The 16,162-nt window shown below is 49.6% G+C and overlaps 1 protein-coding gene across 1 annotated transcript; it reads left to right on the forward strand.

Annotated features, from left to right (window-relative positions):
* Positions 1-474: 474 nt before the first annotated feature.
* Positions 475-15,594, forward strand: LOC307091746 (kinesin light chain 1-like; the record flags this gene model as incomplete). The annotated part of the gene is made up of 12 exons (XM_079759395.1): positions 475-719; positions 1,051-1,138; positions 2,740-2,841; positions 3,820-3,993; positions 4,325-4,424; positions 4,605-4,657; positions 5,290-5,357; positions 5,634-5,742; positions 6,359-6,520; positions 10,566-10,699; positions 12,732-12,798; positions 13,663-15,594. 12 exons carry the CDS (start codon positions 475-477, stop codon positions 13,726-13,728), a joined length of 1,368 nt encoding a protein of 455 aa, XP_079615521.1. The 3' UTR covers positions 13,729-15,594.
* Positions 15,595-16,162: the final 568 nt, after the last annotated feature.

Genomic DNA, 16,162 nt, shown 5'->3' on the forward strand with positions numbered 1-16,162 from the left:
GTGTCTGTCTGTCTGTCGCTTTCTTTCTCTCTCTCGTTCTCTCTCTCTCTCTCTCTCTGGTCTTTCTCTCTGGTCCTTCTCTCACTCTCTCGTTCTCTCTCTCTCCCCCCCTCCCTCTCTCTCTCTCTCTCTCTCTCTCCCCCCCTCCCTCCCTCTCTCTCTCTCTCCCCCCCTCCCTCCCTCTCTCACTCTCTCTCTCTCTCTCTCTCTCCCCCTCTCTCTCTCTCTCTCTCTCTCCCCCCCCTCCCCTCTCTCTCTCTCTCTCTCTCTCTCCCCCCCTCCCTCTCTCTCTCTCTCTCTCTCTCTCTCTCCCCCCTCCCTCTCTCTCCCTCTCTCTCTCTCATCTCTCTCTCTCTCTCTCTCTCCCCCTCCTCTCTCTCCCCCCCTCCCTCCCTCCCTCTCTCTCTCTCTCTCTCTCCCCCCCCTCCCCCCCTCTCTCTCTCTCTCTCTCTCTCTCTCTCTCTCTCTCTCTCTATGTCTCCCCCCTCAGCCCAGACGGTCCACTGCAGTGCGGCGGTGGCGGCCGCCCAGCAGGGGGGCTACGAGATCCCGGTGAGGCTGCGGACCCTCCACAACCTGGTGATCCAGTACGCGTCGCAGGGCCGCTACGAGGTGGCCGTGCCGCTCTGCAAGCAGGCCCTGGAGGACCTGGAGAAGACCTCGGGCCACGACCACCCCGACGTGGCCACCATGCTCAACATCCTGGCCCTGGTCTACAGGTGAGACTGGCTGTTGTTAGGACCCCCAAGTGGCCCTGGTCCTGGTCCTGGTCTACAGGTGAGACTGGGCTGTTGTTAGGACCCCCAAGTGGCCCTGGTCCTGGTCCTGGTCTACAGGTGAGACTGGGCTGTTGTTAGGACCCCCAAGTGGCCCTGGTCCTGGCCCTGGTCTACAGGTGAGACTGGGCTGTTGTTAGGACCCCCAAGTGGCCCTGGTCCTGGTCCGGACTATACATGTGGACCCCCGCATGTTCCCCTTCCTGGTACCACACCATAACGTGTGTGTGTGTATGTGTGTGTGTGTGTGTGTGTGTGTGTGTGTGTGTCTCAGGGACCAGAATAAGTACAAGGAAGCGGCCAACCTCCTGAACGACGCTCTGGCCATCAGAGAGAAGACCCTGGGCCGAGACCACCCCGCGGTGAGTCTGTCTGTCTGCCTGTATAGGTCTGTCTGTCTGTATAGGTCTGTCTGTCTGCCTGTCTGTCTGTCTATCTGTGTCGCTCGGTCTGTCTGTCTGTCTGCCTTTTCTGTATAGGTATGTCTGTCTGTATAGGTCGGCCTGTCTGTCTGTCTGCCTGTATAGGTCTGTCTGTCTGCCTGTCTGTCTGTCCATCTGTATCGCTCGGTCTGTCTGTCTCTCTGCCTTTCTGTATAGGTATGTCTGTCTGTATAGGTCTGTCTGTCCGTCTGTCTCCCTGTCTGTCTGGCTGTCTGTAAAGTTCTCTCTGTTCATCTGTCTGTGTGTCTGCCTGTCTGTCTGACGTGGGATTCTAGGCGTAGGCAGATGAAGTACTGATCAAGCTGTAGCTAAGATACTAGAGGGACCACAACCAACCTTAGCAGACTCTCATTCTCTCTCGTCTGTCCGTCTATGAACAACTTTGAGCAAGACAAGACTTTATTTATCACAGACAATGCATTCAGGATTTGGGATATATATGGTTGATCTGCTAATTAGTATAAACAGATAGTTAGTCCAATAACTATTATTACCAGGCGGTTAGTCTAATAACTAGCCTAACCAGGTAGTTAGTCCAATAACTAGCATAACCAGGTAGTTAGTCCAATAACTAGCATAACCAGGTAGTTAGTCCAATAACTAGCATAACCAGCTAGTTAGTCTAATAACTAGCATTACCAGGTCCTTTTAACTGGTCTAACTTTGACAGGTGTTACCATCTGCCCGGACCTTCATCACTCTTTTCCTCAGCTGAGGTTAGACCCCTCCCCTCTCCTGTCTCTGGTCCTATAGGGACACTCCTTGTTCAGACCCCTCCCCTTTCCTCTCTCTGGTCCTATCAGCACACTCCTTGTTCCACAGGGAGAGCTCTTGTACTGATCGATTCCCAGATTGACACACTGGGATCCATGACCAACAGTGATTCACCTCTGATCAGTATTCACCTAATCTTTCATCTCACCCAATCCTTAAGGTTACTCTCACCTCCTTTCTCCCTATCCCTCCTCTCTTCTCCCTTCTCTCTCCTCACTGAGCTTCAGTGAGAGCTTCTCTCTCCTCTCCCTCCCTCTCCTCTCTTCTCTCTTCCCTCCTCTCTCCCTTCTCCTCTCCCTTCTCTCCTTCGCTCTCCTCCCCCCTCTTCTTTTCTCTTCTCTTCCCTCCTCTCTCTCCTCTCTCTTCTCTTCTCTCTCTCCACTCCTCTCCTCTCTTCTCTCCTCTCCTATCTCCTCTCCTCTCTCTCCTGTCCTCTCGTAGGTAGCTGCAGGATCAATAACAGTATTTTCTCCAAATCAAACACGAAGGATTCACAGCTCACTGGAATCATAAGACCACCCGTCTCACCTCTGCATCACTTCCTGTTTGCCCTGATCCACTTCCTCTCTGCCGATCCGTAGCTCACTGGGTCACCGTGCTCGGCTGACTGTGCACACGGGGGACCGTGGTGGAGAGTGCGACCATAAGGCTCTCTGAAGATTAACCCTGTTGTCTTTGTGCGTGTGGTTCCGGTGTGTTTTTGTGCCCGTGGTGTGTGTGTGTGTGTGGGTGTGTGTCCCCGACAGGTGGCTGCCACGCTGAACAACCTGGCCGTGCTCTACGGGAAGCGGGGGAAGTACAAAGAGGCGGAGCCTCTGTGTAAGAGAGCCCTGGAGATCAGAGAGAAGGTAGGTCAGAGGAGCGCTCGTTAGGACGGCTCGTTAGGACGGCTCGTTAGGACGGCTTGTTAGGAGCTCTTGTTAAGACCGCTCGTTAAGAGCTCTTGTTAGGAGCGCTCGTTAGGAGCTCTTGTCAGGATTGCTCGTTAAGAGCTGTTGTTAAGAGCTGTTGTTTGGAGTGCTCGTTAAGAGCTTTTGTTTGGAGCGCTAATTGAGAGCTCTTGTTCAGAGCTCCTTTTGTTCAGAGCTCCACCCAGAAGTTGCTCTAGTTAGTCTGTTCTCCTGGTGCGCTGGGCCGGCAGGGAGCTGTCTGATGGCCTCAGGCGCTATCTAGGTGATGGGTGGAGTATATCGGTATTCCCCTGGTCTGACTCAACATCAGGAAGGAGCTGTCAGCTGTCTGCTGAGAGCAGAATGTTCTCAATGTGGGCTGCTTCTCTGTATGTCTGTCTCTTTCTCTGTCTCTGTCTCTCCTTCTCACTTCCTTCCTTCCTTCCTTCTTTACTTACTTGGTCTGCTGTCTTGTGAGAATGAGCGGTCAGCTCTTATGTAGCTGATCCTCTATCGTCTCCAGCTCACGATAGACTCTGTGGGGTGTGAGGGGAGTGGGTCTTCCTTCCGGTCTATGGGTGTGGAACCCACTCGGAACCCGGGGGTCACTGTGGTGTTGCAGCGCTCCAGTCTGGTCAATAGCCACCGATCAGCTCCCAGCCGTGTTGTGGGGTTAGTCTGCAGGAAGTCTTGTGTTAGCTGATGGTGTTTTCTGTCCTGTGGCTAGCCGGCTGCTAATAGAGAAACGTCTGTGGAGGTTAGGGTTAGTGTGTATTTGTCTGAGGGCCAGCTGTTTGGCTATTGGCAATGTTCGGCTATCTGTTTCAGAAAGTATTTTCCGAGCTAGCTGTGGGTTAGCTGTGGTCAAGATGGGGTCCAGTTGTGGGCTAGCTCTCTGGCTAGCCGTAGCGCTGACCGCCCTGTGTCGCGGTGCAGGTCCTGGGGAAGGAGCACCCGGACGTGGCCAAGCAGCTCAACAACCTGGCCCTGCTGTGCCAGAACCAGGGCAAGTACCAGGAGGTGGAGTACTACTACATGAGGGCCCTGGAGATCTACCAGTCCAAGCTGGGCCCCGACGACCCCAACGTGGCCAAGACCAAGAACAACCTGGTCAGTCCTAGTGTGTGTGTGTGTGTGTGTGTGTGTGTGTGTGTGTGTGTGTGAGTGAAACAACGACAGACTGTCGTTTGATAAAGGGCATGATGCGTTTGAACGATGACATCGTAGGCGTACTGGAAACCTGTTCCCATCAGGTTGAATATAGGCCGGCTGATGACGTCATCGTGATGTCATCTCAATTCACATAAACGTAGCTGACGTCCCTGATGATGACATCACTGATGTCAGCCATGTCTGGACTCCAGAGATACAGTGGACTCTAACCTGTGCGTGTGCGTGCGTGTGCGTGTGTGTGCGTGTGTGTGTGTGTGTGTGTGTGCAGGCCTCCTGCTACCTGAAGCAGGGGAAGTTCAAGCAGGCTGAGACGCTCTACAAGGAGATCCTGACCAGAGCCCACGAGAGAGAGTTCGGCTCTGTGGACGGTGAGACACACACTCACAGCCACATGCTTACACAGACACACACACAGGCATACTCACAGATACTATTATCAATGACTATGACAAAAGTATTCTCTCTCTCTCTCTCTCTCTCTCTCTCTCTCTCTCTCTCTCTCTCTCTCTCTCTCTCTCTCTCTCTCTTCCCCCCCCCCCCCCCCCCAGATGAGAACAAGCCCATCTGGATGCATGCGGAGGAGAGGGAGGAGCAGAGCAAGGTCAGTTGCTCTATTGGTGTTCTCTGTGATGTCACGTCCTGTTAGGGCTCACATCCTATTGATGATCACTGTGATGTCACGTCCTGTTAGGGCTCACATCCTATTGGTGTTCTCTGTGATGTCACGTCCTGTAAGGGCTCGCATCCTATTGGTGTTCTCTGTGATGTCACATCCTGTTAGGGCTCACACCCTATTGGTGTTCTCTGTGATGTCACGTCCTGTTAGGGCTCACACCCTATTGGTGTTCTCTGTGATGTCACGTCCTGTTAGGGCTCACATCCTGTTGATGATCTCTGTGATGTCACGTCCTGTTAGGGCTCACATCCTATTGGTATTCTCTGTGATGTCACGTCCTATTAGGGCTCACATCCTATTGGTGTTCTCTGTGATGTCACGTCCTATTAGGTCTCACATCCTATTGGGGTTCTCTGTGATGTCACGTCCTGTTATGGCTCACATCCTATTGGGGTTCTCTGTGATGTCACGTCCTCCCTGTTGTGGAGGGCAGATTCCTTTCCGTATGAGCCAGTCCTCTCCCGACCGCTCCAACAGAGTGTGTCTCTTGAGCTCGCCGTGTGGACTCACTGCAGGGCGTTGGGTTGTAACGTGGGGCGTCATGTTCTGACCCCCAGGGCAAGCAGAAGGACGGCTCTCCGTTCGGGGAGTACGGAGGCTGGTACAAGGCCTGCAAAGTGGACAGGTGAGCCCCTACACACCGGGTGTGTGTGATGCGATGTGTGTGTGTGTGTGCGTGTGATGTGACCTGTGTGTGTGTGTGTGTGTGTGTGTGTGTGTGCGTGTGATGTGACCTGTGTGTATGTGTGTGTGTGTGTGTGTGTGTATGTGTGTGATGTGAACCTTGTGTGTTTCTCTGTGATATGACTTATGTGTGTGTGTGTGTGTGTGTGATGTGACCTGTGTGTCTGTGATGTGATGTGATGTGTGTGTGTGTGTGTGTGTGTGTGTGTGTGTGCAGCCCCACAGTGACCACCACCCTGAAGAACCTGGGCGCCCTCTACAAGCGGCAGGGCAAGTTTGAGGCTGCAGAGACCCTGGAGGAGGCGGCGCTGCGCTCCAGGAAACAGGTGACCAGTAGAACCACAACTACCAGTAAAACTACCAGTACAACTACCAGTAGAACCACAACTACCAGTACAACTGCCAGTACAACTACCAGTAGAACTACCAGTAGAACCACAACTACCAGTACAACTACCAGTAGAACCACAACTACCAGTAGAACCACAACTACCAGTACAACTACCAGTAGAACCACAACTACCAGTACAACTACCAGTACAACTACCAGTACAACTACCAGTAGAACCACAACTACCAGTACAGCTACCAGTACAACTACCAGTAGAACCACAACTACCAGTACAGCTACCAGTACAACTACCAGTAGAACTGCAACTACCAGTACAACTACCAGTACAACTACCAGTAGAACCACAACTACCTGTACAACTACCAGTAGATCCACAACTACCAGTACAACGACCAGTACAACTACCAGTACAACTACCAGTAGAACCACAACTACCAGTACAGCTACCAGTACAACTACCAGTAGAACCGCAACTACCAGTACAACTACCAGTACAACTGGTAGAACCAGTGTCACACCAGCAGGGCCTGGACGGGGTACATGAGCAGCAGGATCCCAGTATCCCCGGTATAACCATTGGCTCCCATCAGGGCCTGGACGGGGTGCATAAGCAGCGCGTGGCCGAGGTGCTGGGTGGCCCCGAGGCGCGGGAGAAGCAGAGCAGCCGGGAGAGCCTGACCTCCGACTCAGTGAAGTACGAGGCGGGGCCCGACGGCGGCCAGGAAGTGAGTATGAGCGTGGAGTGGAACGGGGTGAGTACAGCACACAGCCCACTGGTCTCTCCCGCACGCACGCACGCAGTGTCAACACACACACACACACACACACGCACAGTGTAAACACACACACACACACACACACACACACACACACACAGTGTCAACACACACACACACACACACACACACAGTGTCAACACACACACACACACAGACACACACACGTAGTGTAAACACAGTACACACACAGTGCGCACAGATACACAGTGTACACGCACACTACAGAGTACACACACACAGAGAACACACACACACACACACACACACACACATGCAGTGTAAACACAGTACACACAGATACACAGTGTACACGCACACTACAGAGTACACACAGTACACACACAGAGAGAACACACACACACACACACACACACACAGTGTAAACACAGCACAAACAGATACACAGTGTACACACACATACACAGAGAACACACACTACACACTACACAGCGCACACAAGGAAGTGTGACTTAGTCTGTTGTGTAAGTGTAGGCGTAAGCGTGTACAAAGGAAGCAGCTGATTGGTTGTCGGTGCTCCCTCAACGAGATAACGAGGCTGATTGGCTCGTTTGCCCGGACCTCAGTCTAGTTAGTCCCTCCCTTTGGTCTCCATCCGGGCGTTCAGTGGTAGCAGCTCGGGTCACGTGACCCGTGATGTCACAGAGCCCCCTGTCGCCGCCCGCAGACGGCAGACCTGCGGGGGTTCCCATGGCAACAGCAGCCATTGTAGCCCGGGCCGGCCAATCAGCAGCCCACCCCCGGGGCTTAGTGTGTCCATGAACAACATCCACGCATTGAGCTAGAGGAACATAACGCGGATAACACCACACATTACCCCCCCCCAGCTCCACCCAGCTCCACCCAGCCCCCCCGGGTCACTGTGGGACCACTGGGCTCTGTACTGTACTGCTCTCTCTGCTGCTGCATGTGTATCTTTGTTTTAACGGTTTCGTCTGTTTTATCTCCGTCTCATCTGTTGTTTCCTGATCCCTGGCATGGATGACACGGATGAAAACACTGCTTAATACCGTCCTTTCATCTGTCATTTTGAATGTAAACGTGTGTGTGTATCTGTGTGCGCAGATGTGTGTGTGTGTGTGTTTGAGCGCGCTCTTAGTGATACCAATATGAACTTGTGAAGGACAACATCTCTCCATTAAGATGAATAAATATCGGTTCCGCTTCTCCTAAAGCCCCACCTAGTGGCCAATGTGTGTAGTACACCCCCCAGTGGCCACATCTGGTATCTACCTCCAGCCTGGATGTGGGGGTGTTCATGTAGCATATGTGACCTGGAATGAGACAATTAGAGACACTACATATTACTGTCTCCTCTCCTAAGCCTCCTGGTCGACTATCTGACATCCATATCATCTTCATTTTCCCCTTAGATGTGCTATAGTTCTTTCTATAATGATCAAAAATTCTTCAAATCCCCCTCAAATTCTACCTCTGGAGAGATGGAGCCTTTTTCATTGCGTGTGTGTGTGTGTGTGTGTGTGTGTGTGTGTGTGTGTGTGTGTGTGTGTGTGTGTGTGTGTGTGTGTGTGTATGTGTGTGTGTGTGTGTGTGTGTGTGTGTGTGTGTGCGCGTGTGAGTGTGATTGAGCCATCATCTCCACTCCTCCAGTCTTTAATGTTGTCTAACCTGCTGATCTTGTCCTCATCTTTGTTCCTCTCTTTCTGGACATGTCTTCCCTCCTTTCTCTCTCTCTCCTCGTTCTGCGGTCTCACTCTCGGTGTCTCTCGCCCGGCTCGGACCTGCAGCCTTAACTCCAGATGCCTTGTTGGTGTTCTAAACTCTCTCTCCTGCATGACGGACGCCTCGACCGCCCAACTCGCCCTGACGCAGCTCTCTCTCTCTCTCTCTCTCTCTCTCTCTCTCTCTCTCTCTCTCTCTCTCTCTCTCAGTCTCCTCTTTTTCCTGCTCCTTGTTTCTCTCTTTCTTGCCTCTCTCCCTCCCCTGCTGTCTTCTTTTGTTCTTTCTTTCTTTGTTTATGGTCAGTCTATCTTTATCTATCTCTCTCCTTTCCTCTCTCTCTCTGTACAAGTCTGTTCAAGTCTTGGGTGGGCTTATATGTGTCTGTATTTGGGGGGGGGTTCATCGGGGTATCTGGGCCTGTACCATTCTAACGTGTAAATATATTGACTTGTTTCTCAGCATGTGGGCGGAGCTTCTTAAAAGCGGCCCTGTGTCTTTAAGGCTCCTAGAGTAGAGTTTCTAGCGACACGCCTCGTTAGTGTCGTCATTAACCGCTATGATGTCATCTTTAAACTGCTCTATGTGATGTCATCGATAAGAGGTCGCACGACGGCCAATGGGCAGGCGGTGGTTGGCTTCAAGCAGATAGACTAATAGCTTGTGGTTTGAACGGCTAGTAGCTAGGCTAGTAGCTAGCTGTTTAAACAGGTAAAGCCTGGCTAGTAGCTGTGCTAGTAGCTAGGCTGGCCCTTAATCCGACCAATCAGAACCAGCGCCTGGTTTGACGCATGCAGCCCGTTGGTCGTCTGTGTATCAGTCAGTGGGGAGGGGGAGGGTCTTATCTGTGATTGGCTGGCTCTCTTCTTCCCATCTCTTATTACTAATCCACTGACTGTCCCGATGCTTCCTGCTGTGTGTCTTTCTTCTAATAAAACCTAACTCTGTGCTCACCTGGTCTACGCCTCCTTCTCTGGCTCCTCCTCCTTCCTCTCTGTGGGGTCTTCTTCACACACACACACACACACACACACACACACACACACACACACACACACACACACACACACACACACACACACACACACACACACACACACACACACACACACACACACACACACACCCACGCACCCACGCAGCCTGCCCCTGGCTGGTCTCAGGCCTGGGAGGTCAGAGGTCAGAGAGCCCTGAAGGGGTCAGTCATGTGTGAGGGAGATCCATCATGAAGTTCCATGCGCTGGTCTGTGTGTGTGAGGGGGTCAGAGGTCAGGGGTCAGACCGGTCCTCCCCCCCCCCCCCAAATGTCTGAGTTTAGTTCCACTATAAGCTCCAGCGTCTCCAGCTCTCAGGACCCTGCTCCCATTGCATTGTGGGACAGAAATACACATCATAATAAACATAAACAATAACCGAAAGAAAGAACATAAGACTTATTAGGAGACACACTTTACACAACGTTTGATTATGTTATGAATGCAGCGCAGTGTGTGATTGTGTGATTGTGTTTGTGTTTGTGTGTGTGTGTGTGTGGAGGGGTGGATATTTATTAATGTATATTAAGTATGTGTATCCAAATTTGTCGGAGTCCATGTATATCTCTACAGTATATGTATTTGTGAGGTTGTATATCTTTGTGTTCGTGTGTGTGAGTGTGTATTCAAATATTTATCAAATATGTGTGTGAGTGCGAGTGTGTATATAAATGCGCGTGTCTGTGTGTGTGTCTGAGTGAGAGTGTGTATATCGTGTGTGTGTGTGTGTCTGAGTGAGAGTATATATAAATGTGTGTGTTTGTGTGCATTCAAGTATGTATCTAAATCTGTGTGTGTGAGTGCAAGTGTGTATATAAATGTGTGTGTGATTGAGTGTGTGTATATAGATGTGAGTGAGTGTGTATATAAATGTGTGTGAGTGTGAGAGAGTATCAATGTGTGTGTGTGTGTGAGTTCGAGAGTGTATATAAATGTGTATGTGTGTGTGTGTGTGTGAGTGTATCAATGTGTGTGTGTGTGTCTGAGTGAGAGTGTATATAAATGTGTGTGTATGTGAGTGAGAGTGTGAGTGTATCAATGTGTGTGTGTGTGGGTGTGTGTGTGTGTGCGTGCGTGCGGGTGAGAGAGTGTATATATAAGTGTGTGTGTGTGTGTGTGTGTGAGTGTATCAATGTGTGTGTGTGTGTGTGAGAGAGTGTATATATAAGTGTGTGTGTGTGTGTGTGTGTGTGTGTGTGTGTGTGTGTGTGTGTGTGTGTGTGTGTGTGTGTGTGTGTGTGTGTGTGTGAGAGAGAGAGAGTGTAACCGTGCGGCCCTCTCCCCAGGACGGCTCGGGGGCCCTGAAGAGGAGCGGCTCCTTCGGGAAGCTGCGAGCCTCCATCCGCCGCAGCAGCGAGAAGCTGGTCCGCAAGCTGAAGGGAGGGGGCTCCAGTCGGGACAGCGAACCCAAGAACCCTGGGTAACTACCCCCAGAAACATGTCTCAACCCTGGCTAAATACCCCCCAGAACCATGCCTCAACCCTGGGTAACTACCCCCCAGAAACATGTCTCAACCCTGGCTAAATACCCCCCAGAACCATGCCTCAACCCTGGGTAACTAACCCCAGAACCATGCCTCGACCCTTGATAACTACCCCCAGGACCCTGTCTTAAGCCTAAGTAACTACCCCAGAAATATGCTTCCCTCTCTGGGTAGCTACCCCAATTACCTTGCCTCGACCCTGGGTAAATACCCCCAGAAACATGCCTCCTTATCTGGGTGGCTACCCCAAATACCTGCCCCAACCCTGGGTAACTACCCCCCAGTACCCTGCCTTAAGCCTTGATGAACTATTCCCTGACCCTTGCCTCCCTCTCTGGGTAACTACCCCCCAGTACCCGGCCTCCACCCTTGGTAACTACCCAAGTACCCTGCCTTAAGCCTGGGTAACTACCCCAGTACCCTGCCTTAAGCCTGGGTAACTACCCCAGTACCCTGCCTCCACCCTGGGTAACTACCCCAGTACCCTGCCTCCAGCCTGGGTTACTGTAGAACTATGCAGCGCTGCTCTCTGCTGGAGCTCCACTGGATCCTAAACTCTGGAGCTGAACTTTGCACATGAAGAAGATGGAGAAGAAGAAGGGAGATGTCGGCCCTTTCATGCATGAGCAAGGCTGTGTGAAGGTCGCTGTTGACCTTGCTTGTTTACAGTACAGCCAAGCTAACAACGTGACAGGGCCGTCTACGGGTTGGCTGCTGCTGTTGTTGTTGCATCGCTCGTGTACTCTGCTGTACACACACCTTCCCCCGGAGGCTGGGCTGTAGTCCTAACAGCCTCGGCCTCTGGTTGTACTCATACTGCTGTGTATCCAGGCCTCAATAAAAACAGTGTTCAGGTCAGACTGGGCCAAAAGTACAAAAACAAAACGGGCCTAGAGCATGCTGGGAACGCTGACTGTGTGCTGGTGGTGGTGGGAGTCCCTGCTGGGCTGGTCCCAGTGCTGGAACAGAGACTCAATACTAACCAGTATGTGCCCTACTCGCGTGCGGCTGTGGGTGTGGCCAGCAGTGAACCACCAGCATGTGGGAGGCGGCCCCTGTATTACTAACGTCTGCTTCAGAGCACGCAGAGCAGAGCAGAAGCTGTAACCACTAACCAGGTCGCGATGTGCCTCTACAGGCCCTGGCTGTGGGCGCCTCATTCCCCATTCTGTTTTATTTCTCCTCATTTCGCTTTGGATCGTTTTACTGTGCTCCCCTTAACTTGTTTTCATGGCTCTGCTGTTTTTATATTTTGAGTTTTCTGTGCAGTGTTGAGATTTTATTTATGAAATAAACTCTTTTAAGTGGATGTTTTTTTTTTTCCTTTTTGCATGATCGTGTGCTGTTTCGGGCTGTTTCCTGTCTCCCATTTCCTGTCCTCTGTGATGATGTCATTGATGACAACATTTTATCTTCATCATCATCATCATAAAGGGACTCTCTCTCTCTCTCTTCATGGGTCAAACGACACTGGGCTGCATTGTTAAACCTAAACTATGCAACCAGCTCCTGGACTCTTGTGGATTTTAAAGAGTAACTCCACACTGGACCACAGCAGGGAGTTTGCTGCCATCTAGTGGTGGCTTTGTCCGTTTGATAAGCTGATATACACCCAAATATGGTCCAGTGTGTTCAGTTAATATTTAAACTAATAGGAAAGACAAACGCAGGGCTTGTGGTCGCCTTATTTAGCATAACACGTCACATTTTAGGGGGAACTTTCTGGAAGCGTTAAGTCCACAGAGAGTCATCCCTCACTGGGCTCACCCGGCCTCCAACATCAGGGTTCTCTGGGTTCTCTGGGTGTTTCTGGTGGTTGAACTTTAACCTGTGTGTGAAAGTCCCTGATGTCATTAACCAGCACCGCCCTCCATCTCCACCGAGCTACACCCCTCACCCCAGGTTCACCCCTGACCTCTAACCCCACCCCCCTCCCTGACCTCTCCCTGCATGTCTCATCGGGTGCAGCATGAAGCGGGCGAGCTCGCTAGGAGTGCTAAACATGGCGGACAAGACTCCCGGGAACATCTTCCAAGTAAGGCCTTCCTGTGCTAACCTCACTCACGCTAACCCCCATGGCCCGACACTGCTGCTAGCTAGCATCACCAAGCTAGGCCTAATCAATGTGTTCTAGTAGCCTAGCATCATCAAACCAGGCCTAATCACTGTGTTCTTGTAGCTTAGCATCACCAAAAAAGGCCTAATCGATGTTTTAGTGGCCTAGCATCACCAAGCCTAGCTTAACCAAACCAGGCCTAATCCCAGTTTTAGCTGCCTAGCATAACCAAACCAGGCCTAATCACTGCTTTAGTGGCCTAGCATCCCAAAACCATGCCTAATCACTGCTTTAGTGGCCTAGCATCACCAAACCCGGCCTTATCACTGTGTTTTAGTAGCCTAGCATCACAAAACCAGGCCTTATCACTGTGTTTTAGTAGCCTAGCATCACCAAACCAGGCCTTATCACTGTGTTTTAGTTGCCTAGCATCACCAAACCAGGCCTAATCACTGTGGTTTAGTAGCCCAGCATCTTCACACAAGCAAAACACTGATGGCGTAGTGCCAAACCACCCTCTACAGACATTCCAAAATGCTATTGGGGAACCCTTGCTAGCCTAATTGAACACTAATGTTACCTTAGCATCAATAGAACTTAGGTAAATACGGTACTGTTAGCCTAGCATTGCCCATCCAATTCAAGGCTGTGCGTCTAGCCTAGCATCACCAGACCAGTTAAACACTGAACTGTTGGGGTTTTAACTGGCTATACTATGCTGTCTAGAATGAGCAGAGCGAGGGCAAAATACTAAACTGTTGAACTTGCATCACGTGAACAATTAAAAGTTACAACGTTAGCCGAGTATAACACTTTTTCTTTTTTGACCGTTTTATTTTCCAGGGACGAGATAATCGTGTGAGGATGAGTCGTGACCTGAGTGCCAGCCACACCGACCTGGCGCTTTGACGGACCGACTGCCTCCACACAGACGGACAGACCGGCGCGTCATCTGTCCCCACGCCCTCCCTTGTGCCCAGAGTGTAAATAGCTGACCTCCCCAACGCCTGCAAATCATCGTGCTAAGCTAACGCCGCTAGCCTTCTCTCTGTTCTGCCGACACAGCTTCAATGGTTCTATTGCACTTTGTAAAGTTCTGCGACTGTGCGTGTTCTCGTCTGAGGTGTACCCCTCCTAGCATAAGGCTGATGTGTTTTTCCTCTGCATCACTTTTTAAACAGTGATATACTGTGTTTATAAGCGTGTGTTTATGTGTGTGGGCAGTTCCACACTTTCTCTCCATCCAAAACGTCCGTTCATCCTGTGTCGATAGAAGGACATATCTCAGTGTATGAAGTTATATGTTTACATTTGCTTTATAGATTTCTCTTTTGCACTGCCCCCTAACGGTCTGACCAGGCATATATATAAATAGTGTGAGACTGCCTCCTAGCGGTCTGACTAAGTATATATATATAAATAGTGTGAGACTGCCTCCTAGCGGTCTGACCAGGCATATATATCTATCTATAAATGGGGAGTAAATAGAAGACGCCTATCTTTAGAAGGCTGCTGCTCGGAAGAAGCGGACTGACCGGATACTTCCATTGGCACATGAGACGCAGATCCACTCAGGATTGTCAGAAATGTAGTTACCATGGTGACACTGACTAGTTGGGAACTGGTTCTACCCCGAAACTTTCTCAACCCAAACCATGTGCACTGGTGGTGGAAAACTCGTCTGTTAAATGTATTTATTAATGATCTAGTTTAACTTTTGCTCGCAACCAACCTATACATGAAGGAATATTCATATTAAGGTTAAGATATTTACCGCTTTGTGTATAATTAGAATAACTTCATACCCACAGAAGATCATATGGTGTGCGCAAGCTGTCTGCTAGTTCCAAACCAAGGAACCTAAAACTGATTTTCAAGTGTTTGTGTTTGAGCTTCTTATTACAAGTAGAAATTATGTTATAATAAACAGATTGGATCTTCACAGGTTTAAAAAAAAAGAATCCAAAATATATTATTGATAATATATTATATTCCTTTTCAAAAGACCTCATAAGAAGTGCTGGTCTTTCACCTTCGTGTTGAACATCAAGTTCAAAGCCGAAACATTAACTTTAGTCTTTATGCTGCAACATGAGCTTAGCTTTGGATTTTGTAATTGTCATAATCATGCGTCCGGGAAAAAATAATAATTTTATAAATGTAATTAAATTAAAGGAATCACCTAAATTAGGCCTGAATTCAATACTATGACTTTGTTTGAACAAAACCTGATTTAGGCAGGATAACTGTGTTAAGTGTTAGGTAAACCTGATAAAAACCTATTTAGCTGTAGACCTAATTTAAGACAATGTGGTTTCGAGAAGGTGTGTGTTGACTTGTTCCCGAGCAGAAGGTCCAGGATTTACCTGTTACCCCTCATCTCTTTGATAAATGATCTTTTGAGATGAGGTATTATAACCTTGTAAATATTCAGGCCTGCTTTCGGTGCCATTTAGAAATTTGTTTTATTGACGTCTGAGTACAGTGTGTGTTAAGAAGTATTTATTGTTGGACTGAAGGCTTTTTCTACAGAGTAATTTTAACTTCTATAAGGTAGAGCTATTGATTGTCTGGTTTCAGGACGTCTGCGCTTTTGTTCATTTTCTGTCGCCGTATCGACGCCCACCACCGATGATCTCACCGATGATGAGATGTTGAGCGGTCCTGGGCAGCGTTGCCAGATTGGGCCAGATTTTCTGCCCAACACTGGTGCTGGGATGGATTGAAACGTCTAAACACAAAACTGTACAATAAAACGACGCAATAAATATAATCCTGTTACATTTGAAACTTCCGGTCTTAACGTGTTTTCACACCACATCTACATGATCACAACTTAACTAGTAACCTTGCTTATTAAAGTTTACAAACCTGTTTCCCTCTCTTTAAGCTCCACTTGGTTAACCCGGGTTATAGACGTGTTTATTATAGACGCGTTTATTATAGACGGGCACATAGAGGAGCTAAAGAACTTGACATTTGGTCTAATGAGTGTGAAGTTGATGGCTGTTCTTAGTTGATTTATTTAACTGCGCTGTATCTTTGTAGGCCTGTACTGGACAGATGGCTGTCCACTACAGGCCTACTGGACAGGCTGACTTATTATCAGTCTGCCTCCTCAGCGGAGAGACTTCACTGTTTGGTGTGACTTGGGACATTTACACACATTTGCATGAAGTCATTTACCTGCTTTTTTTTTTTACTATTGTGCACAAACCAACTTACAAGTGAGAAAAATCCTACAAAGTAAATGATGTTGAATAATATGTCGTAGGAAAATAACGTATCTTCCCAAGGCCGGCGATAAGTGGTGTGTGTGTGTGTGTGTGTGTGTGTGTGTGTG

Source organism: Pollachius pollachius (assembly GCF_949987615.1).
Source record: "Pollachius pollachius genome assembly, contig: scaffold_472, whole genome shotgun sequence".
Classification (NCBI taxonomy): Eukaryota; Metazoa; Chordata; class Actinopteri; order Gadiformes; family Gadidae; genus Pollachius; species Pollachius pollachius.